At 38.0% G+C, this 19,084-nt stretch overlaps 1 protein-coding gene across 6 annotated transcripts in view; it reads right to left on the bottom strand.

Annotated features, from left to right (window-relative positions):
- Positions 1–19,084, bottom strand: part of PDE1C (phosphodiesterase 1C) — a 436,829-nt gene that overhangs the window by 311,267 nt on the left and 106,478 nt on the right. For all 6 annotated transcript variants that reach the window (XM_074198958.1, XM_074198957.1, XM_074198959.1 and 3 more), the window contains exon 3: positions 7,896–8,067. In XM_074198958.1, the coding sequence (XP_074055059.1) occupies positions 7,896–8,067 (172 nt within the window). The remainder of the gene's footprint in view (positions 1–7,895; positions 8,068–19,084) is intronic.

Here is a 19,084-nt window from a genome sequence, read left to right as displayed (position 1 = left end):
CACTCCCCTCCCAGTTATGCCTCCACTTCAGGTTCCAGAGGCAATTCTGACAAAAAAGGAAGTAATTCCTGATAAGGTTTTGAACATGGAAAGCATTGTGGAAATAAGTGGTTAGAAGCCCAGAGTGATGGTTTGGAATAGAGCAACACTCCTCCGTAAAGAAATGTCTTTAAATACAAGCATTCTGGAATGCTAGTTAAACATTTGTTCTCTTCCCTATATAGAGCACAGAGCTGCCACAATCCATATAATCCATTTCCCCAGCAGTCAAATGATGGTAGATGGGATCCAAGGTATGGAGCAACCCCAGTTCAAGAAGCTCAAGATGACTCCTTTGTTGGCCTTATAACACTTTTTCTGTCCCTCACTCTAACTTTACAGTTTGAAATGAGCTCTCTCCAGCTCTCTCTCCGTATAAGATTTGAAGATTCTTAGATGGTTTGGGTTCTGGCTCCAAGATGCTGAGCATATTCCCAGGAGCCAAACCTTGGGCATAGCAAGTATTGCATGGATGTTGTAACAATGAGAAGATAGTGATGATGAGGGTGGTGGTGGTGGTGGTGGTGGTGGCGGTAAAAATCAATAAAAAAGTATTGAGCCAATGACTTGATTGATTGATTAAAAGCAGGAAGAGGCTATTCTGGTAATTCAGGACCAGGGCCATTATCACAAAAGATCATTCAAGAATCACTCTCAAGATGTTTAGACTTAAGGATCAGTGCTTTTTTGTTGTAGAGACATTTCTATCATATCTATATCTTCGTGACCCCATTTGGGGTTTTCTTGGCAGAGATACTAGAGTGGTTTGACATTTCCTTCTCCAACGCATTTTATAGTTGAGGAATCTGAGGCAAGGGTTAAGCAACCTGTTCAGGGTCACACAACTAGGACCTATCTGAAGGGGAATCTGAACTCAGTTCTCCCTGATTCTGGGGCACTTAAGGAGTACAGTAGATGAGAGTATTGGGCCTGGAGTCGAGAACTCATCTGCCTGAGTTCAAATTCAGTCTTAGACACTTTCTAACTGTGTGACCCTGGACAAATCACTTATCCATGTTTACCTTGATTTCCTCATCTGTATAATGAGCTGGAGAAGGAAATGGCAAACCCTCCAGTATCTCTGCCAAGAAAACCTCAAATGGATTCATGTAGAAAACTGAAAAACAAATGAATTGCACATTTCCTGACTCCAGATTTGATCTTCTATCCACTGTACTACCCAGTTGCCCTGATGATCAGTGTAGAGAAAACAAAAACAAATGCTAGCAACTCTCTAATGTAGACCAACAGCTCAAACCCCATAACAAGATAAGGTTAAAATGGGATTTAGATATAAATAATACCATAAGCCAATTAGGAGAACAAGGAATAGTCCATCTGTCAAGTGCATGAAATGAAGAGAAGTTTATAACCAAAGAAGAGATAGAGAATAGAAATTGCAAAATGGATAACTTTGACTACATTGAGTTAAAAAGGTTTTAGAAAACTAAAATCAATATGACCAAGATTAGGAAGCAGGCAGAGAGATGGGAAACAAGCTTCATAGCTAGTGTTTCTGACAGAGGACTCAGTTCTAAAATATGTAGAGAACGGAGTCAAATTTATAAAAATACAAGTCATACTATTGATACATGATCAAAGGATATGAACAGGTAGTTTTCAGATGAAGGAATTAAAGCTTTATATAGGCATATGAAAAAATGCTCCGAATCATTATTGATTAGAGAAATGCAAATTAAAACAACTCTGAGGTACCACCTCACATCTATCAGATTGGCTAAGATGACAAAAGGGGAAAGTGATCAATATTGGAGAGAATATGGGAAAACTGAGCCACTAATGGACTGCTGGTGAAATTGTAAACCGATCCAGCCATTCAGTAATCTGGAACTATGCCCAAAAGACAACAAAACTGATCATACCCTTTGACCCAGCAATATTTCTAGGTCTGTATCCCAAAGAAATTTATAGCAGTGTACAAACTGTTGATAGCAGTTCCTCTTGTAGTGGCAAAGAAGTGGAAATCAAGGGAATACCCATCAATTGGGTATTGGGAAATGGTTGAACAAGTTGTAGTCTATGAATATTATGGAGTTCAGTAAGAAATCTGTAAAATCTGTAAGATTTTAAAGAAGCCTGGAAAGATTTGCATGAACTGATGCTGAGTGAAGTGAGCAAGCCCAGAGAACATTGTACACACTATAACATTGTGAGATGATCAGCTATGATGGTTGAAGCTCCTCTCAGCAGTTCAGTGATCAATGACAACCCTGAGAGGCCTGTTATAGAAAATGGCATCCACAGCCAGAGGAAAAACTCTGAACTCTGAAGGCAGGCATTTTTTTAAAACTTCTTTTATGCTTTTACTTTCCTTCTCATGTTTTTTCCCTTAGTTCTAATTCTTCTTTCACAATATGACTAATATGGAAATATGTTAAACACAATTATGCAATCTATATCAAATTGTTTGCTACCATGGGGAGGAGGGAGGGAAAGGAGGATGGTAGAAAATGTGGAACTCAAAAACTTGTAAAAGAATGTAAGTTGAAAACTATCTTTGCATGTAATTGGGGGAAAATGTTTGGAGTCATTTAAAATATTGTAATGGGGAAACATTTAATAAAAAAGAACAACTCTCTAATGTATCTCTGCAGACTGCACTTATTTGGTGTCACCAGGTCAAATATCCATAATATCCAAGTAATTGGAATAAAGTTTTTGAAGCTTAGCAACTAAGTGGAGAAATCTAAACCAAAGGAGGTGCCTTCATTTCATCCCCATCATAACATCTGCTCTGGGGGCTTGTACCATGGATACGTCCAAAGGTACAATTATAAACATCAGGTCTTCAACAATCCAGAGATTGTAAAAAAAAGACAGAAACTTGACCAATAGCTGCTTTTACCTAAATCACATCAAACAAAAAAGAATGAAGCAATAATAATAAAATAATGATGTGTAACATTTATGTTGTTCTTTGAAGATTGATAAAGAGGTTCATCTTCATGTATTATCTCTTTGAACTTCACATCAATGCTGTGATGTAGGTCTGGAGCATTTTTTCTCCTTTCTAGTCCTAAAGGGAAATTCCAGTAAGAAGCATATTCTAGTAAAGCCAATACTCAACTTCTCAGTTACTCAAAGTCTCAGAGAATTTCCTGAAGCCTCAGAGGTAGTGACTCACCTTGATCCCTACAAAGAACTAGAATCAAGATCTTTTTTTATTCCACTGTCAACTTTCTATCTGTTAAACCATAGTGCTTCTTCCACACTCAGGTCTGCCCAGGACTTGTGCCCTTCCCTAACTCCAGCCTCCACACATTTAGACCCAATAAAACAGGAAATGAGAGGGCTTGAACCTTTATTATTGGATCACTATTATACCCATTTTATAGATGAGTAAACTGAGGCTCAGTTAGGTTAATTGACTTCCCCAAGGGCAAACAGATACTAGACATTGGAGGTAAAATGTCAACATATCTTCATGACTCCAGGACCAATCCTCTTTCCATTGCTTTTCAAAGGTCTTCAAAGCCACCAGAGGATGTGCTCTTTGTTCTAACACATGGACCATGTGCTTGATTGGTTAAAGAAAAAATGTAAACATGCTTTAGCCAACTAAATATAGAGACAATGATGTATTCCAAACAGGACCAGATGGTCACTTCCCAATGAGTCCACCCAGTGACCACTCCTGAGGCACTCCTCATCTCAATCACAGACTCAGAAGCATTAATACCTAATTGGCAAGTTTCCCAGTGGGCAGTGCCCTGCTGAGGTTTAAAATGAAGGCTTTTTTCCATCTGTGTACTTGAAAACACACACACACATACACACACACACACACACACACACACACACACACCTTCCAGCCAGAAAAGGTTCTGGGAGCCTATATGGTGTTCTTTTGTGTCCTCTAGTGGAATTCTCCAACCACTCTAGTTCCATTTCACTGAAATTAAGGTTAAATTCTTTCTATTATTCCACAGAATAAGGAGTTTGATCTGAGAGAGGCCATAGAAGTCACACAATAGAACAAACATTGATTACTTGCCTACCCTGTGCCCAGCAATGGGCAAGAAGATGGAAATACAAAAGCCAGACACAAAGGAGACCCTACCTTAAAGAACCTCGGCACTAAATAAAGGATTTCATGCAAACATAGAGAACCAAAAAGTGTTACATAGAACTTTCTGGAATTACAACACTTTCTGTGTCATTATTTAACTGAAAATGCTTCCCTAGAATTGTATAATTAGAAAGGTAAAGGGAAATTTGTAGATTACTTACTACAACCCACTTGTTTTACAAATAAAAAGGCTTCACATGTGATATCTTAGACAAGGCACCATTCCTTTCTGAGCCTCAGTTTTCTCATCTGTCAAATGAGAAATGTGAGTTGGCATCAGCTCCCAAACTGTGATGCTATGAGCTTCTAAAAGATAACATGACTCTGAAGTTACAGATTTAATTGGTGGTTAAACTGAAACAAGAGTCAGGTCTCTTGATTCCCCATTGGTGTTCTCACCTCAGTATATCATACTTCATAAATATGGAGGACAAAAGTCTTACATCATGGCCTAAAAGACAAAGCTGGGGAGAAGTACATGACCAAACAAAGGATAGTCAGAATTGCAGATAATAAATTGAACTGTTTTGATTATAGAAAATTTAAATGTTTTCACACAATAAGACTAATGCAACTAAAATTAGAAAAGAAACAGGTAACTAGGAAAAAATATTTGGAGTAAGTTTCTTTGATAAAGACTTCATATCCAAGCTATATAAGAAACTGATTAAAATTTATAAGAATAAGAGCCATTACCCAACACATAAATGGTCAGTTTTCAAAGGAAGAATTCTAAATTATTAACAATCATATAAAATAATGCTCTAAACCATCATTAGAGAAATGTGACCTAAATGAACTTTAAGGTTCCACTTCATTTCTACCAAATTGGCAAAGATAAGAAAAAAAGAAAAAAGTGACAATTTTGGAGAGTTTGGGAAAGGCAGACATACTAATGTACAGTAATAGATACAGTCATTCTGAAAATGAAGTTCTAAAATTATATATCAAAAAAGTCATTAAACTATATTACAACCTTTTTTACCAAGTGATATCACTAATAGGTTTATATGCCAATCAGATCAAAAGAAGAAGAAATAAATTTACACATATCAAAATATTCAGAGCAATTATTTAATAGTGGCAAAGAATAAGAAACCAAAGCCTACCAACTAAAAAAAATATCAGATATCAAAATATATGGTATAATACTGTGCCATAAGAATTTACAAAAAAAAAGAATAATTTCAGGGAATACTGATAAGATTTATACAAACTAATATGAAATGAAGCAAGCAGAACCAGAAAAATGCACAAAATAACACCAATATTGTAAAGAAAATAACTTTGAAAGTCTTCACAACTCTGATCAATGCCATAATAAGTCCAATTCCAGAGGACTGAAGATAAAGCAGACCATTTACCCCCTGACAAAGAAATCATGAACTCATGATGCAAAGTAAAACATTTTCAGATGCAGGGAATGCTTTTTAATTTTCCTTGATTATACAAGGAACTTTTTTTTACGAGGAATTTGCTTTTTTCCCCAATACAGTCATAGGAGAAAGCAGAGAGAGGGATAGTGGGACTGGGACTAAGGTAGCCCTCCCCAAAAGGCAACAAGAAAATAGAGAAAGCAAAGATGTAATTTAAGAAATTTTCAAAAGTCAGAAGAGAACAGAAATCTTTTGTTTGATGTTTATTAGTTATAGGATTAAAAATCTATTAAATAAATGAACTGGGCTAAAATATCTTTTTTGAAATTCACTCTGTACTTCTGAGACTTTATTATACCATTTGCAAAAAGATACCTGGTTCAACCTTGGGGTATTTAAAAGTGAATTCTCTCAAATTTTTAAAAGACAAACTATATAACCAAAATAAAGAAAGTAAGAATTCCATTGAATTCCTTTTATGAAACAAATATATTCCTAATTCTAAACTAGGAAAATTATTAAAGAGGGACATTGTAGACAAATATTACTAATTAATATTAATGCAAATTTTTTTAAGTTAATCCCAGGAAAAAGACCAATGTAATATATTATGAAATTATACTCTTTGATTAAGTCATATTTACAGCAGGGACATAAGGATTCAACATTAGAAAGACAATTGCATTATCAATCAGATTAAAAACAAAAGAAAAACACAGGAGTATATCAGAATAGATGCAGAAAAGCCTTTCATAAAACATTTATGGTTTAAAAAAAGAGCGTGAGAATAAAAGGATCATCTTTAATGTAATAAGGAAACTTATATAACCAAATACTAACATTATTTCAATGTAGAAATAGAGAAGCTTCCCCAACAAAGACAGAGGTAGAATAAAGATATGCAATTCCTTTACTATTATTTGACAATGTTTTAGAAGTAGTAGGAAAAAAGGAAAAAATTTAAGGGCAAAAATAGATGACCTAAATGGGTTATTTAAAAAACATCCAGAAAGTCATCAAATCACTTAATTAAAATGATTAATAGTTTCCATAAGGTAGCTGAACACTGCACAAAAAGTGGTTCTATAAAGAGAAAACAAATTGCTTTATATGCAGAACTTGATATGAAGAGAAATTCCATTCAAAATAACTACAAAATACATAAAATATGTGGAAACAAATCTACCACAATATACTCAAGATATCATAATGATAGAATAGAGATAGCAAGGAGTTAGAAACCCTGGGGAAGGGTACTGTAATCAAAGTTCTGAAACAGATCCAAGGATAGATGACTAGTGACCAATATTGTTAGGGAAAAGGGTCATGCCTTCTAGTTAAGTAAAATAGCCTAGGCTTAATATTTATTTAATCAAAGGATAGATAGGAAAAGGAAGAAGACAGAAAGCTAAAAATGTATATTTAATAGGAAGATGCAAGAATAAGTGCATAATGTTGATGAAGTAAATAGACTATTGCTGAACATAGTAGGAAGTTTCACATTCAAATTCAGGCAGGAAATTCTGCTCATATTACTTATTTGATCCTAGAAGCATCCCTTCTAGCTTTAAAGGCACAAGGGTAGTTATAAGAATGGCACTTTCCTCTACAAAGAACAATTCTATTATCTACATTTACAACCAAAACGCTCATTCATCCAATTCCGATTGGCTGCTCAATAGATCCTTTTCTGTAGCATTCAATGGCATCTCTAGTTTAAATACAATCACCAATCAAACAGCAAAGCCAAATGAGAAAAATCATGTCAGTCAACTTCCAATGCTAGATATAAATATTGCTATCAATTAGATATCAAAATTGATTAAACATTACCATCAGTTGTCTTGTTAAAGGACAACACTTATTAAATGAAAGTTAAATGCAATTAAGTACCAACAGCATCTAAATACCACAACAAACTTCTTTTTTGGTTTAATACAGAGATTCAGCACAGGGAGATTCCCAGATAAGGAAATGCATTTTATCTGTGCAGATCAGCAACTATTCTGTAAAATACACTCTTAAAGATTTGCCTGGAACTTCAGAACTTGAAATCAGGTCTCTCTAATTTCAATTTCTTTCTGTCCACTCCATCACACTCTCAATTAATTAGAACTGGCTAATTAAATATCAACACCATCAAATACAGACATCACTTTAAAAAACAATGTCAAGAAAATAGCAACACCAAATTAGTACCATTAGTATCAATGATATTTTGACTAAGTTTAAGAAAATCACCAGATATTGGACTGCTATTGATCATAAACTTCCAAGCTTAATCAATGTTCAGTTAATGCAAAAAGATGAAATTAAGATGTTAGCCAAACTGAGTATGAATACCACCAACAACCAATCAGAGAAGAAAAAGATTCCACAATCCATCAAACCTGAAAGATGTCTTCACTAAGGCCTCAGGACTGTCTAGTTGAGGCAGCTCATCAGCTAAGATTTCTTCTGGTGCCCGAGGATCATGAACGATTGTTGGCTTTGGCTTTTCCTTGACATTCCCAGTGAGTCCATCAATAAGAGAATTCCACAAGAAGTTCTGTGATTTGGACCCTTAAAGAGAAAGCAATGGATAAAATAATCAGTCACTCAATAAGTTGCCTTCCCAATACCTGGGGATTTAACTCATAAAATAAAATTATCCTGCTAAACAAAGGATTTTCCATTTAAAAAAAGTTGCTATAGGAAATACTGAAAGGCTTGCTGAGTTGATCTATTCCAAATTGTTACTTCTGAACATGCTAAGTCATATTTACTGCTAGTTCATAACAGAGAAACGGGACAATCAGAAGTCTGCCAAGAGTTACTATTTGGGGCTCTTCAAACAGAAATAGTATTTATTTCTTTATTATTCAGGTTTTTTCTGTTTTAAAATTTTATTGATGCCTTGATTTTAAACCACAGTAATTTTCTAATCCACTCTACTCTACTCCCAATAGAATTCTCCCCAATAGCAAAGAAAAACAGTTCAGCCAAATCAGTTAATAAAACCTATCTGACAGTGGATGCCTCATTCCATACTCAAGGTCTACCACCTCTCTACGGAAAGTAAAGATGCATAGTTCATAATGTAACCCATAACTGGTCATTACATTTAGTCAGAGGTCAATCGCCTTTCAATGTGTTTTCATTTTCATTCATAAAGTCATTGTGAATACTTTCCTCTTTCTGTATCAGTTCATATAAATCTTCTCATATACCTATGAACTCCTCAATTTTCATTATTTCTTATGTCACTACAATATTTCATTATATTCATACTTTAAGATTAGTACATTATCCTTGGTAAGAGACAGTTGACACAGTAGACAAAGCAATAGCCTGGACTTGGGGAGACCCATGTTCAAATCTTCCCTTACTTACTAGCTATGGGACCTTGGGAAAGTTATTCAATCTCTGCTTGCCTCAACTCCCTTAACTGTAAAAATGGGGATAATAGCTCCTATCCCTACAGATGTTTTGTGAAGATCAAAGAAGATAATATCTGTAAATTGTTTAGCACAGGGCCTGGAATATAGTAACACGGGCTAATGTGAGGTAATCTCAAAGGGAAGGCACAAGCAGAATGGGGGGACCAACTCCTGTGCCCCATTCACTTGCTCATCCATTATCAGTGGTTAACTATTTTAAAATAACTTTTGGAAACAATAAAGAGCCCTTAAATTAAGGTACTGGTATAGATGGAACTCAAAGAGAATTTGTGGTGGAGTAGATATGTGGGCTCCAAGGTCTAGCCTCAGAGGCTTGAAAACCTAAATTCAAAACCTGACCCTGACGTGGGCTGTGTGACAATCAGCAAATCACTTAACTCAATGTTCCCAGCAGGTCTGTAAAATACAGTAAAGATGATGATCCCCTACTGCTCCACCTAATGCCCTATGATGAAATTACAGGTCTGAAAAATTCAAACAATGCAGAAATTGTAATGGACAAACTTGGAGTCAAAGCAAAGATATGAGAATGCTCCCTCCTTCTTTTCTTCCTTGCTCCCTCCCTCCTGCTCAAAAGACCCTTTTCTGTAGCATTTAATGGCAACTCTAGTGTAAATATGATCACCAATGAAACATCAAAATCAAATGAGAAAAATCATGTCAATCAAATACCAACACCAAATATAAATATTGCCACCAATTAGATAACAAAACTGGTTAAATGTTAGCATGAGTTGTCTTGTTAAATGATAACACTTATTAAATGCAACTTTCAGTTAAATACCAATGGCATCTAAATACCAAAACAAACTTCTTTTTTTGATTTATACAAAGATTTAGCATAGGGAGATTCCCAGATAAGGAAATGCATTTTATCTGTGCAGATCAGCAACTATTCTATAAAATACACTCTTAAAAGTTTGCCTCCCTCCTTCCCTCCCTCCTCCTTCAATGAGGTGGGAGTCTAGGGGTGTGTAATACTTCCAGTTTGCTTAATTGCTTCCCTCAGTCCTGACTTTTTTTTAAGCCTTTGTTATAAAAGATGTCTCTCTTAAAGGGATAGGAGGGGGGGCATATTGGCATATAAATGTGAATAAAAACAAAATTTTAATATTTTTGCAAAAAGAAGAAATCAGAGGAAGTTAGGTGGTACAGTGGATAGAGCACGGGCCCTGGAATCAAGAGGACCTGAGTTTAAATCCAGCCTCAGACATTAATAATTGCCTAGCTGTGTGGCCTTGGGCAAGTCACTCAACCCCATTGCCTTAAAAAAAATTTATATGTAAAAAAAATTTACATATACAAAAAGAAGAATCACCAATCCAATCCCCTCCCTCCAAAAAATAAAAAAGACAACTTGGTGGGGCAGTAGACAGAATCCTGAAGCAGGAATCCAGAAGATCTGAGTTCAAATCTTGCTCTAACACTCACTGTATGATATCGGGTAAGTCATTTGATCACTGTCTGCCTCAGTTTCCTCATCTATAAAATGGAGATAATAATCACACCTACCTCCCAGAGTTGTTGTGAGGATCAAATGAAATGAGATTTATAAATAGCTTCATAAACCTTATAATACTATATAAATGCTTGTTCCTTATTAATATTTTTAAAATGAATTTTTTACAAAGGATAAAAAACCCCTCATATTAAGATCATTAGCTGAAAACAACTGTCCCTTTGAGCAAAGGTCAAGAGCACTTCCCCTTTGTCTCCTGTGGTGCCTTTTCCTGCCTACCTTAAGTGACCACAGGCAAGTCCCTCATACCCTCCAAGGCCTCTGTTTTCTCATTGGCAAAATGAGGGGACTGCATTAGATGACCTTTATTGTCCCTTCCATCTCCAAATTTAGAGTTCTAAGTGGTTTAGCCTCCTTGGGCCTCAGTTTCCTCATCTAGAACATCAAGGGACTTGATCAGATGGTCTCTGCTTCCGCTTCCAAATCTAATGCTCTCGTCCTTTAGCCCGGATAAGAAGTAAGGAAACAGTCAGGGACTTCAGGACCTCCACTTCAAGGGGCCTCCCCAATAAAGCCTAGGGAGTGACGTTGACTGTTTGATGATAAGCTCTCAGTGCTCCCCCCCCCCCCAAAACAGGATTCCGACCTGTGTGGTTTGTGAATCCCTCCATGCACCAAGCATTACCAATTTCATTTTTATTTAGCTCCAACAAAATGGGCAGCATGAATAATAGGCCTTGTGCTGGCAGGTTCACATTATCAATGCTTCATTTGTGCCTAATAGGAAAATTGTTTGTGCAGACTGAATAAATAACATGTCACAGCATCAGAGAACCAGGATAGAGCTGAAGGGGTTCTCAGAGGCCATCTGATGCAACCCTCCCGTATCACAGATGAGGAAACTAAGGAAATTTGCCCATAGTCACACAGCATTCATAGGATTTGAACCCAGAACTTCTGAATCCAAAGCCAGAATTCTTTCCACTGCATCACACTGTCACTTCTCTATCTATGCAATTGAAGTCTGGGAATAGAGCCTGTAGTGCTAGTATTGGAGTCAAGAGATCCAGGGTTCAAGTTCTTCCTCCAACCTTCAGGATAGCTATGTGAAAAGGAAAAAGTCACTGAACCACTCTGGCTCTTAAGGATCTCCCTAGGATTTATCTCCTACAGTCACAAGGATAGAAGTGGAAAGGGACCCTCAAGGCCATCTTGGTCAACCCCCTCATTTCACAGATGAGAAAGCAGAAGAGAAGAGACCTGCCCAGGATTCCATAAGCAAGAAGCAGTAGAGCTGGGGCAGTAACAAAGGAAGTTTTCCCCATTAATAAAACCAGATTCTAATTTAACTGATTCTCTCTCTCTCTCTCTCTCTCTCTCTCTCTCTCTAGCTCTCTCTCTCTCTGGATTTCTCTCTCTAGCTCTCTCTTATACACATACACACCACACACATGCACACTCAAACTAGGATTATTACACCAGCTACCTAGTTGATTCCCCTTCCTCATTCTCACAGAACTGGAGGAGACTGGCCCTCAGGGGCCACACACCATAGGTTCCTCAGTTCCTCTCAAGGGCAGCTTCAGTGTGAGGAAACCCTGCTTTTGCTACTTTCTCCCTCCACCCCCATCACTCCTGGTTCTGCCTTCTTGAGGCCAGGCAAAACCAATGCAATCCCTCTTCTACAGGACAGTCAGCATGTTCCCTGGGTCTCCCCACAAAGTCAAGGTCCTTCACCATTGTGATTGCCTCCTTTGGCATTCTGCAATTCCTTTCCAAACCATCCTCCGCATTACTGGCTGCTCAGCAGGAGGCAGCTGGCACCACTATGGAAAGAACCCTTGGCCTAGAGTCCAGAAAACCTGAGTTCAAGTCAGCTTCAAACATTTGTTTGTCCCTGGATGGGCCGTTTGACTTCTGCTTGGGTTGCCTAAGCTATCAAAACGAATCTGACAGCACCTGTCTCACAGGGTTGTTGTGAAGGTCAAGTGAAATCATATTTGTAAAGTATCTGGCACATGGTAGGCATTCTATGAATGTTTATTCCCTTCCCCTCTCTATTATACCTAAGATTATATGTGAACTTCTGAATTTGACATTCAAAGCCCTCCTCCCCATGCTGACTTCAACTTACTTTTCCAGTCTTTTTATTCATCAGCCCTGGGTGATACACATGCTGGGGTACAAAGCAACTAGCCTCAGGCCCCCTTCCTCACCTACCAGAGCTCTCCGTGGCTTGGCAGAGATGTCCTCCATTCTAGAATGCCCTCTCCCCTCACTCCCTCATCTTAGAATCTTCCTTTCCTCCAAAGGTCACCTCAAAGTGCTTCCTCCCACAGAAGCTTTTTCTGATGCCATCCGCTGCTGGGGCCCTCCAAATAAACTGATTTGCACTTATTTTACATACGTTGTACACATGTACATGAGTGTGCCTCACTCAATAAGGCATAAGATTAGGGGCGGCTAGTTGGTGCAGTGGATAAAGCACTGGCCCTGGAGTCAGGAGTCCCTGAGTTCAAATCCAGCCTCAGACACTTAATAATGACCTAGCTGTGTGGCCTTGGGCAAGCCACTTAACCCCATTTGCCTTGTAAAAAACTAAAAAAAAAAATAAATAAATAAGGCATAATATCCTGGGACAGAAATTGTCTCATTTTGTCCTTGTTTCCAGTGACTTGCACATTGCAGTCATTTAATAAAATCTTGTTGACCTATCAATTGGGGTACCACTAGTCAGCTGCCAGGAGCATCCCATAGGATTGCTAGCACACACGCACAGACACACAGACAGACACACACACACACACACACACACACACACACTCATGCACTATGCACTCACATACTTCTACCTTGGGTCCAGGAATAACCCATTTTTTCACCTACCTGGAAATTGACCAAGACAAACCTACATGTCTAATTTGAGTTTTATTGTTGGATCATAGGTCCAAAATACTGGAAGTTTGGAGGAGGAATAAGGCCACAAAATTGAAACAGGAAACTAAATAGATTTTTGGTGCTTTGTTTTATTATTTCTTTTTTCTTTTTTGGTTTTTGTAAGGCAATGGGATTAAGTGACTTGTCCAAGGTCACACAGTTAGGTAATTATTAAGTGTCTGAAGCCAAATTTGAACTCAGGTCCTCCAGGGCCAATGCTCTATCCACTGCACCACCTAGCTACCCCGCTATATTATTATTTCTTCACTGCTTAATAAATTTTTTCATTCCTCTGACAATGCTCCCAACAAAAGGAATGATAAAATATTGTTTACAATACATGTATTATCTATGAAATATAAGTGTTAGAATCTCATAATTAATCTATAATAAAATCTCACGTTATAATCTAATACTATAATCTAATAATTATGTTATAACATTATATAATGATATATTATATAATATAAATTGCCATATGCAATAAAACTATATAGCATGTGTAATTACATTTATATTACATGAAAATTACATGATATTTAATAATGATTTGATTTAATATCAATTAAATTTATATTGATTATTGATTGAATCCAATTAATTAGCTAATATAGCTCCTAATCATAGCAGGAACCATGATAACTTCCAAATTGGAGCCTTTAGGCCAAGGGAACTGTAGGGATCAAGTAAGACGTATGAGAAAACTCAAAACAAGCCCCATTTAGGGAACCCGAGTCCCTCACTTTAAGTAGACTGGCTGGGCCAGAGGCTTCTCCTGATGAGAGGGCGCTGCTGGCAGACAGGCTGTTTCTGCCACCTGGTGGGCATGTGGCAGCATTACACCTTGATGGGCACTCTATGAAACTGCACTCTTTTTCCCTTCAAAGTTATTTATTATGAGGGGGTTGCTCTTCTTTCAGAAGATAGCATGATTTTTAAAGCAGGGGACCAGAGGATCAGTGAGGAAGCCTGATACCCACCTCCTGCCAGATAAGTGATAGGGGAGAGGCCTTCCAGCTCTAAAATCTAATATTATTCTCCAACAACCACAAAGAGTTCTCAAATGGTGGTCCTGGAACTATTCTTTTGCTCACAATCCAAGCATGTGATGACTTGTATCAGACCCCTTCCTGGATACTTTGCCTCCCCAAGGACCTCATCCAAAGAAAATGGACCAAAAACTTTCAAGCAGAAAGACAAAACAGGCACCAGTCAATATTGATGTCTTCAATGAAGATGCGTGAAGTTTGAAACTATAACTGGATGACCCAACAAATGTTTGTAATGGAGCAAAGCACTGGACAAAAAAGTTGATAGGAATCAATGCTACCTCTTTTTTGAATGAAATCTTGAGTTTTATTGGCCTTGGGATAGCTTCCTAAATAAATTCTCTCTGCCATTGCAAGTTATGTTATTGGGACACTGACCACAATTATTCACATTTGTAAGGGTTTCCCCCAGACCCCACAGTATAGGCCATGATATATAGCCATGATAGCTTTGCTAAGTAACACTTCTGTGGTCACTAGGAGTCAAAGAGAATGCCTGTTGATTGGGAAATGGTTCAATAAGTTGTGGTTCATGAATGTAATGGGATCTGACTGCGCTATGATGAATAAGATTTCATACAAGAAAGGACTGATGTGGAGGAATTCAGAGAAAGAAGCAGAGCCAGAAAAACAATTTACAGAATGACTAAAATTTTCTGGGAAGAACAACTACATGATGAGAAATTATAAAGGCCAAGCTTAACCCTAAAGAAAAGATTCCTTAATAGCAGTTGGAAGGGGGCTGTATAGGGACTTCATGGGCACAAAACTTTGCTTATAAAATGGCAACTGATTGGTACAATAGACAAGAATCAGATGCTTGTGACCATGGGTGAATCACTTAACTTCCATTGCTTCAGTTTCTTTATCTACAAAATTAAGATGATAACACCTACCTCCCAATGTTGTAAGGACCAAATGAGATATTTGTAAAGTATTTCACAAACCTTAAAATGCTAAATAAATGCTAACTTATCACTAATGTTGGATTTCTTAAAAATGTGTTCATTGGTTTTTCTCTCTTTCTTAAAAAAAGAGAAAACTTTGTCATAAGGGTTGACTGGAAGTGAGGGGAGAAAGAATTAGAGGCAAATGTAGGAAATATAAAAGCAAAAGATATTAATAAAAATCTATTTTTAAAAGGGAAAGGCAGCTTCAGAGAACAAAAATCACATCATTTTTAGACCATCTACACACACTCTAATTAAGCCATTGTCAGGAAACTGAACTAATGTATTTACCCCAACGAGGAGACCAAAAGAAGCCAGAAACCACTTTGGCCAGCTAACACTGGCTCTCCCTACTTGACAGTGAGGGACGACAGGCAAGGGCAGCCCTGGTTTTAAACATAAACTCATTTTCCAAATGTTAACAAAGGAAGACAGTGTTGCTTCACTAAGTAACCAAGAGTTGTTAAGGTAAAAAAAAAGGAAGTCTACAGAAAGCCCGGTGTAAGAAAGGCCTTACTACACTAGATCACTGCAAAGAGAAGAAACTAGAAGGGGAAAAAAACAGAGAGAGGAAAAGTCACCAATCTGTCAGCATTTCTCTAATAACATCTGCTCCTCATTAGTTACAATGGAATTTGGACTAACACCTCCATCTTTGACAGGCTACATGAAGCAGAAATGTCACCAAGGAAAACAGTGAGAAGAGCAAGACCAGACCAAGAATGCAATGATGAAATTCAGACTGGAGGAACAGAATTTTGAAAGCTTTGAGGGGCTGACTTTCAAGATCCTTGAAAAATGAAAGGATTATAAATTATTTTTCTCATCTACTTGAGGATTTTGGGGGGGAGATGCTTTTTTTGCTCATTTTTTAATGGAGAAGTAAACAAGACAAGAGATCAGGAGATGGTTGAATAGCCAATGATCATAATTGGATTTGTGTTGACATGAGAGGTCTCCAGGGTAGTACCCCAGGGATCTGTGCCTATGCTGTTTGAATGACTTGAATAAAAGAATAGAGAACAGCTTCATCCAGTGTGTAGGTGACTCAAAGTGGAGAGGACTAGCTGATTGATCAGTAATGTTGGGATATAAAATGAATCTTAACAGGCTAAAATGTCGGTAGTTAACTGAGACAAAAATGGGCATGACAATACAGTCAGATAACATAAACTGAAAAGGAGAGTTTGCTGATTGATGGAGAGGATGAGGAAAATGAGGGAGGTCTAGAAAAGGCACTAAGCACCGGTGCTACAAATACAAAAGAAAGGCAGGTCTGACCTCAAGACTCTTACATTCTAATGGAGGATAAAAGGCAACAAGTCAAAAAGGAACTGAAAAAAAATGAGTGCTTGGGTAAGGTTAGGGCAAGGCAGAGAAAATTGGGAGAGTCATGAGTGGAGTCAGGAGAGGAAAGAAGTGTGGCTGACCTGAAACTTTCCCTACAATAGCAGTTCTCAGGCCCCCTCCTCCCCCCCACCCCCAAATCTCTCAGATTTTAAATTACAAAACGGTGACCAATAGGCGTCAATAGGCATTTCCTCATGGGATGTTCTCTAGGTGAAGGAAACAGGTCCAGAATGGGCAATCCTGCCCCTGTCCCATCCCAGTCTCTAAAAAAATCTGGTTTTGTTGTTTTATGTTATTGTAGCTTCTGCTGAATCTCCAAAGGAAAAGCAGTGAGGTATGGTGGAAAGAAATCGGATTTAAATGCTCCCCCTACCACTGACTACATGGGTGACTTTAATCTCTTGGTGTGCAAAATGAAGCTGTCCAAAGATAATCTTAAAAGCAACTTAATGTTTGCCAAGCACTTTATATATGTGCACTCATTTCGTGGCACCAACCATGTAGGGGTGTTGTTATGATGCCCATACAAACTTGGCAACTTATTTAGTCATTTTAGTCATGTTGGTCTCTTTCTGACCCCATCTGGGGTTTACTTGAAAAAGATACTGGAGTGGTTTGCCCTTTCCTTCCTCAGCTCATTTTATAGATGAGGAAACTGAGGCAAACAGGGTGAAGTGACTTGTCAAATGTCCTGCAGCTGGGAAGTGTCTGAGGCCAGATTTTAACTCAAATCTTCCTGGCTCCATCCTGTACTCCACCACAGCACTACCCAGCTACCCCATAGTAACAATCAGAGGCTACACTCGAGGCTCTAATTCCAAGTGCAGAGACCTAGCTGCAAAATTCATCACCTAGCAACAGCTCCAGAGCTGGAAGGGGGCTCAGCAGACTTCCAGTCCAGTCTCCTGACTCTAGAGATGCAGAAACTGAGACTCAAAAAGATAATTAACTGGTCCAAAGCAGATTGTAAGCAACAAAATAAGGATTTGAACCCACATCTTCTGCAGTATCATTCATCCCAACAGCCTAGAAGGACTTAAGAAAAAAAATAGTCTCCAAGTCTAGTTACATTCACAGATGTAATCTGGAAGGCAGTTAAGAGGTCATATACTCTACCCCTTCATTTTACATAGAGGGAAACTGAGGTCTATTGAGGTTACAGAAGTAAGACTCCCACTGTATTTCCCCCAGCACCAATGCCCCACTGAGAAAAGCTCCAAGAAGAAAAGTTACACTAAGAGTACTCCCTTTATTAAAGAAATTCTCTCTGTCCTTATCTAGGTCTCAGTGTTATTGATAATTTCTAGGAGTTAGCTTGTCATCAAATGAATGGATGGAATGATGGATGAATGAATAAATGGAAAGATACATAAATGAAAGAATGGAAAGGTGGATGGGTGGATAGATAAATAAGTGAATGAATGGACAGAAGAATGGATGGATGAATAAATGGAGATAAATGTGAATGAATGAATTAATGAATGAATGGATGAATGGGTGGATGGATGGATGAATGAATGGATAGGTAGATGATGAATGGATGGATGGATGGATGAATGGATAGGTATAGATGATGAATGGATGAGTCAGTGAATGAATAGCTAGATGAATAAATGAATGATATAGCATTCTGAAGCCCTTGCTCTGCACCAGTCATTGTACTAAGAGCTAGATACCATTCCAACTCAGGGAACAGACTTCCAAAGTTGCTTTCTCCCTCCCTCCCTTCTCCCCTCTACCCAACTTTTAGTTTGCTCCTTGTTCCTTTTTTTAGCTTTACTTTCACAGTCAACCTCATTCATTTTCTATCCATTTTCAGTGTTTTCCTTTCAAACAGCCAAGAGAATTTGCAAGCATCTGTCAGAGTTTGCTCTGAACTAAGTGGTGAACTTCCTAACAATATACAGGAACCCATCTTCCAAGGGATATTTTAGCCTCATAAATCAGAGCTGGAAGGGTATCTCAGGAATCCTCTAGTCTAATCCTCTCATTTTACAGATGAAGAAACTGAGAACCAACAAGGTGAAGTGGGACTCATCCCCAGTCACAAAGGTAGAAGTACTGAGGGAAGCACTGATCATTGGATCACAGATGGAAAGGAATGGTCAAAGGCCATTTGTATTTATTCTATATAGACCTTAGTGCCATTTAAGTCTCAATAGCTTAAAATGGCACTAAGACTTTGGGGGGCACCCTTTACTTGAATTGACTTGTCTTGTAAACATATTGTTTCTCCCAAATAGAATATGAGTACCTCAAGGGCAGGGCTGCTTTTGTTTTGATCCATATGCCCAGAGTCTAACCCAGTTGGTGGAATTAAAGTGGATGGCAGTGGTTTGGGGCTGAGGTCTGGGTCTAGCTCTCTCATAACAGAGTAGAGAGCTCAGCTGAGTG

This window comes from Macrotis lagotis, chromosome 8 (genome assembly GCF_037893015.1).
Source record: "Macrotis lagotis isolate mMagLag1 chromosome 8, bilby.v1.9.chrom.fasta, whole genome shotgun sequence".
NCBI classification, from domain to species: Eukaryota; Metazoa; Chordata; class Mammalia; order Peramelemorphia; family Peramelidae; genus Macrotis; species Macrotis lagotis.
This window is presented reverse-complemented; position numbering and strand designations above follow the sequence as displayed.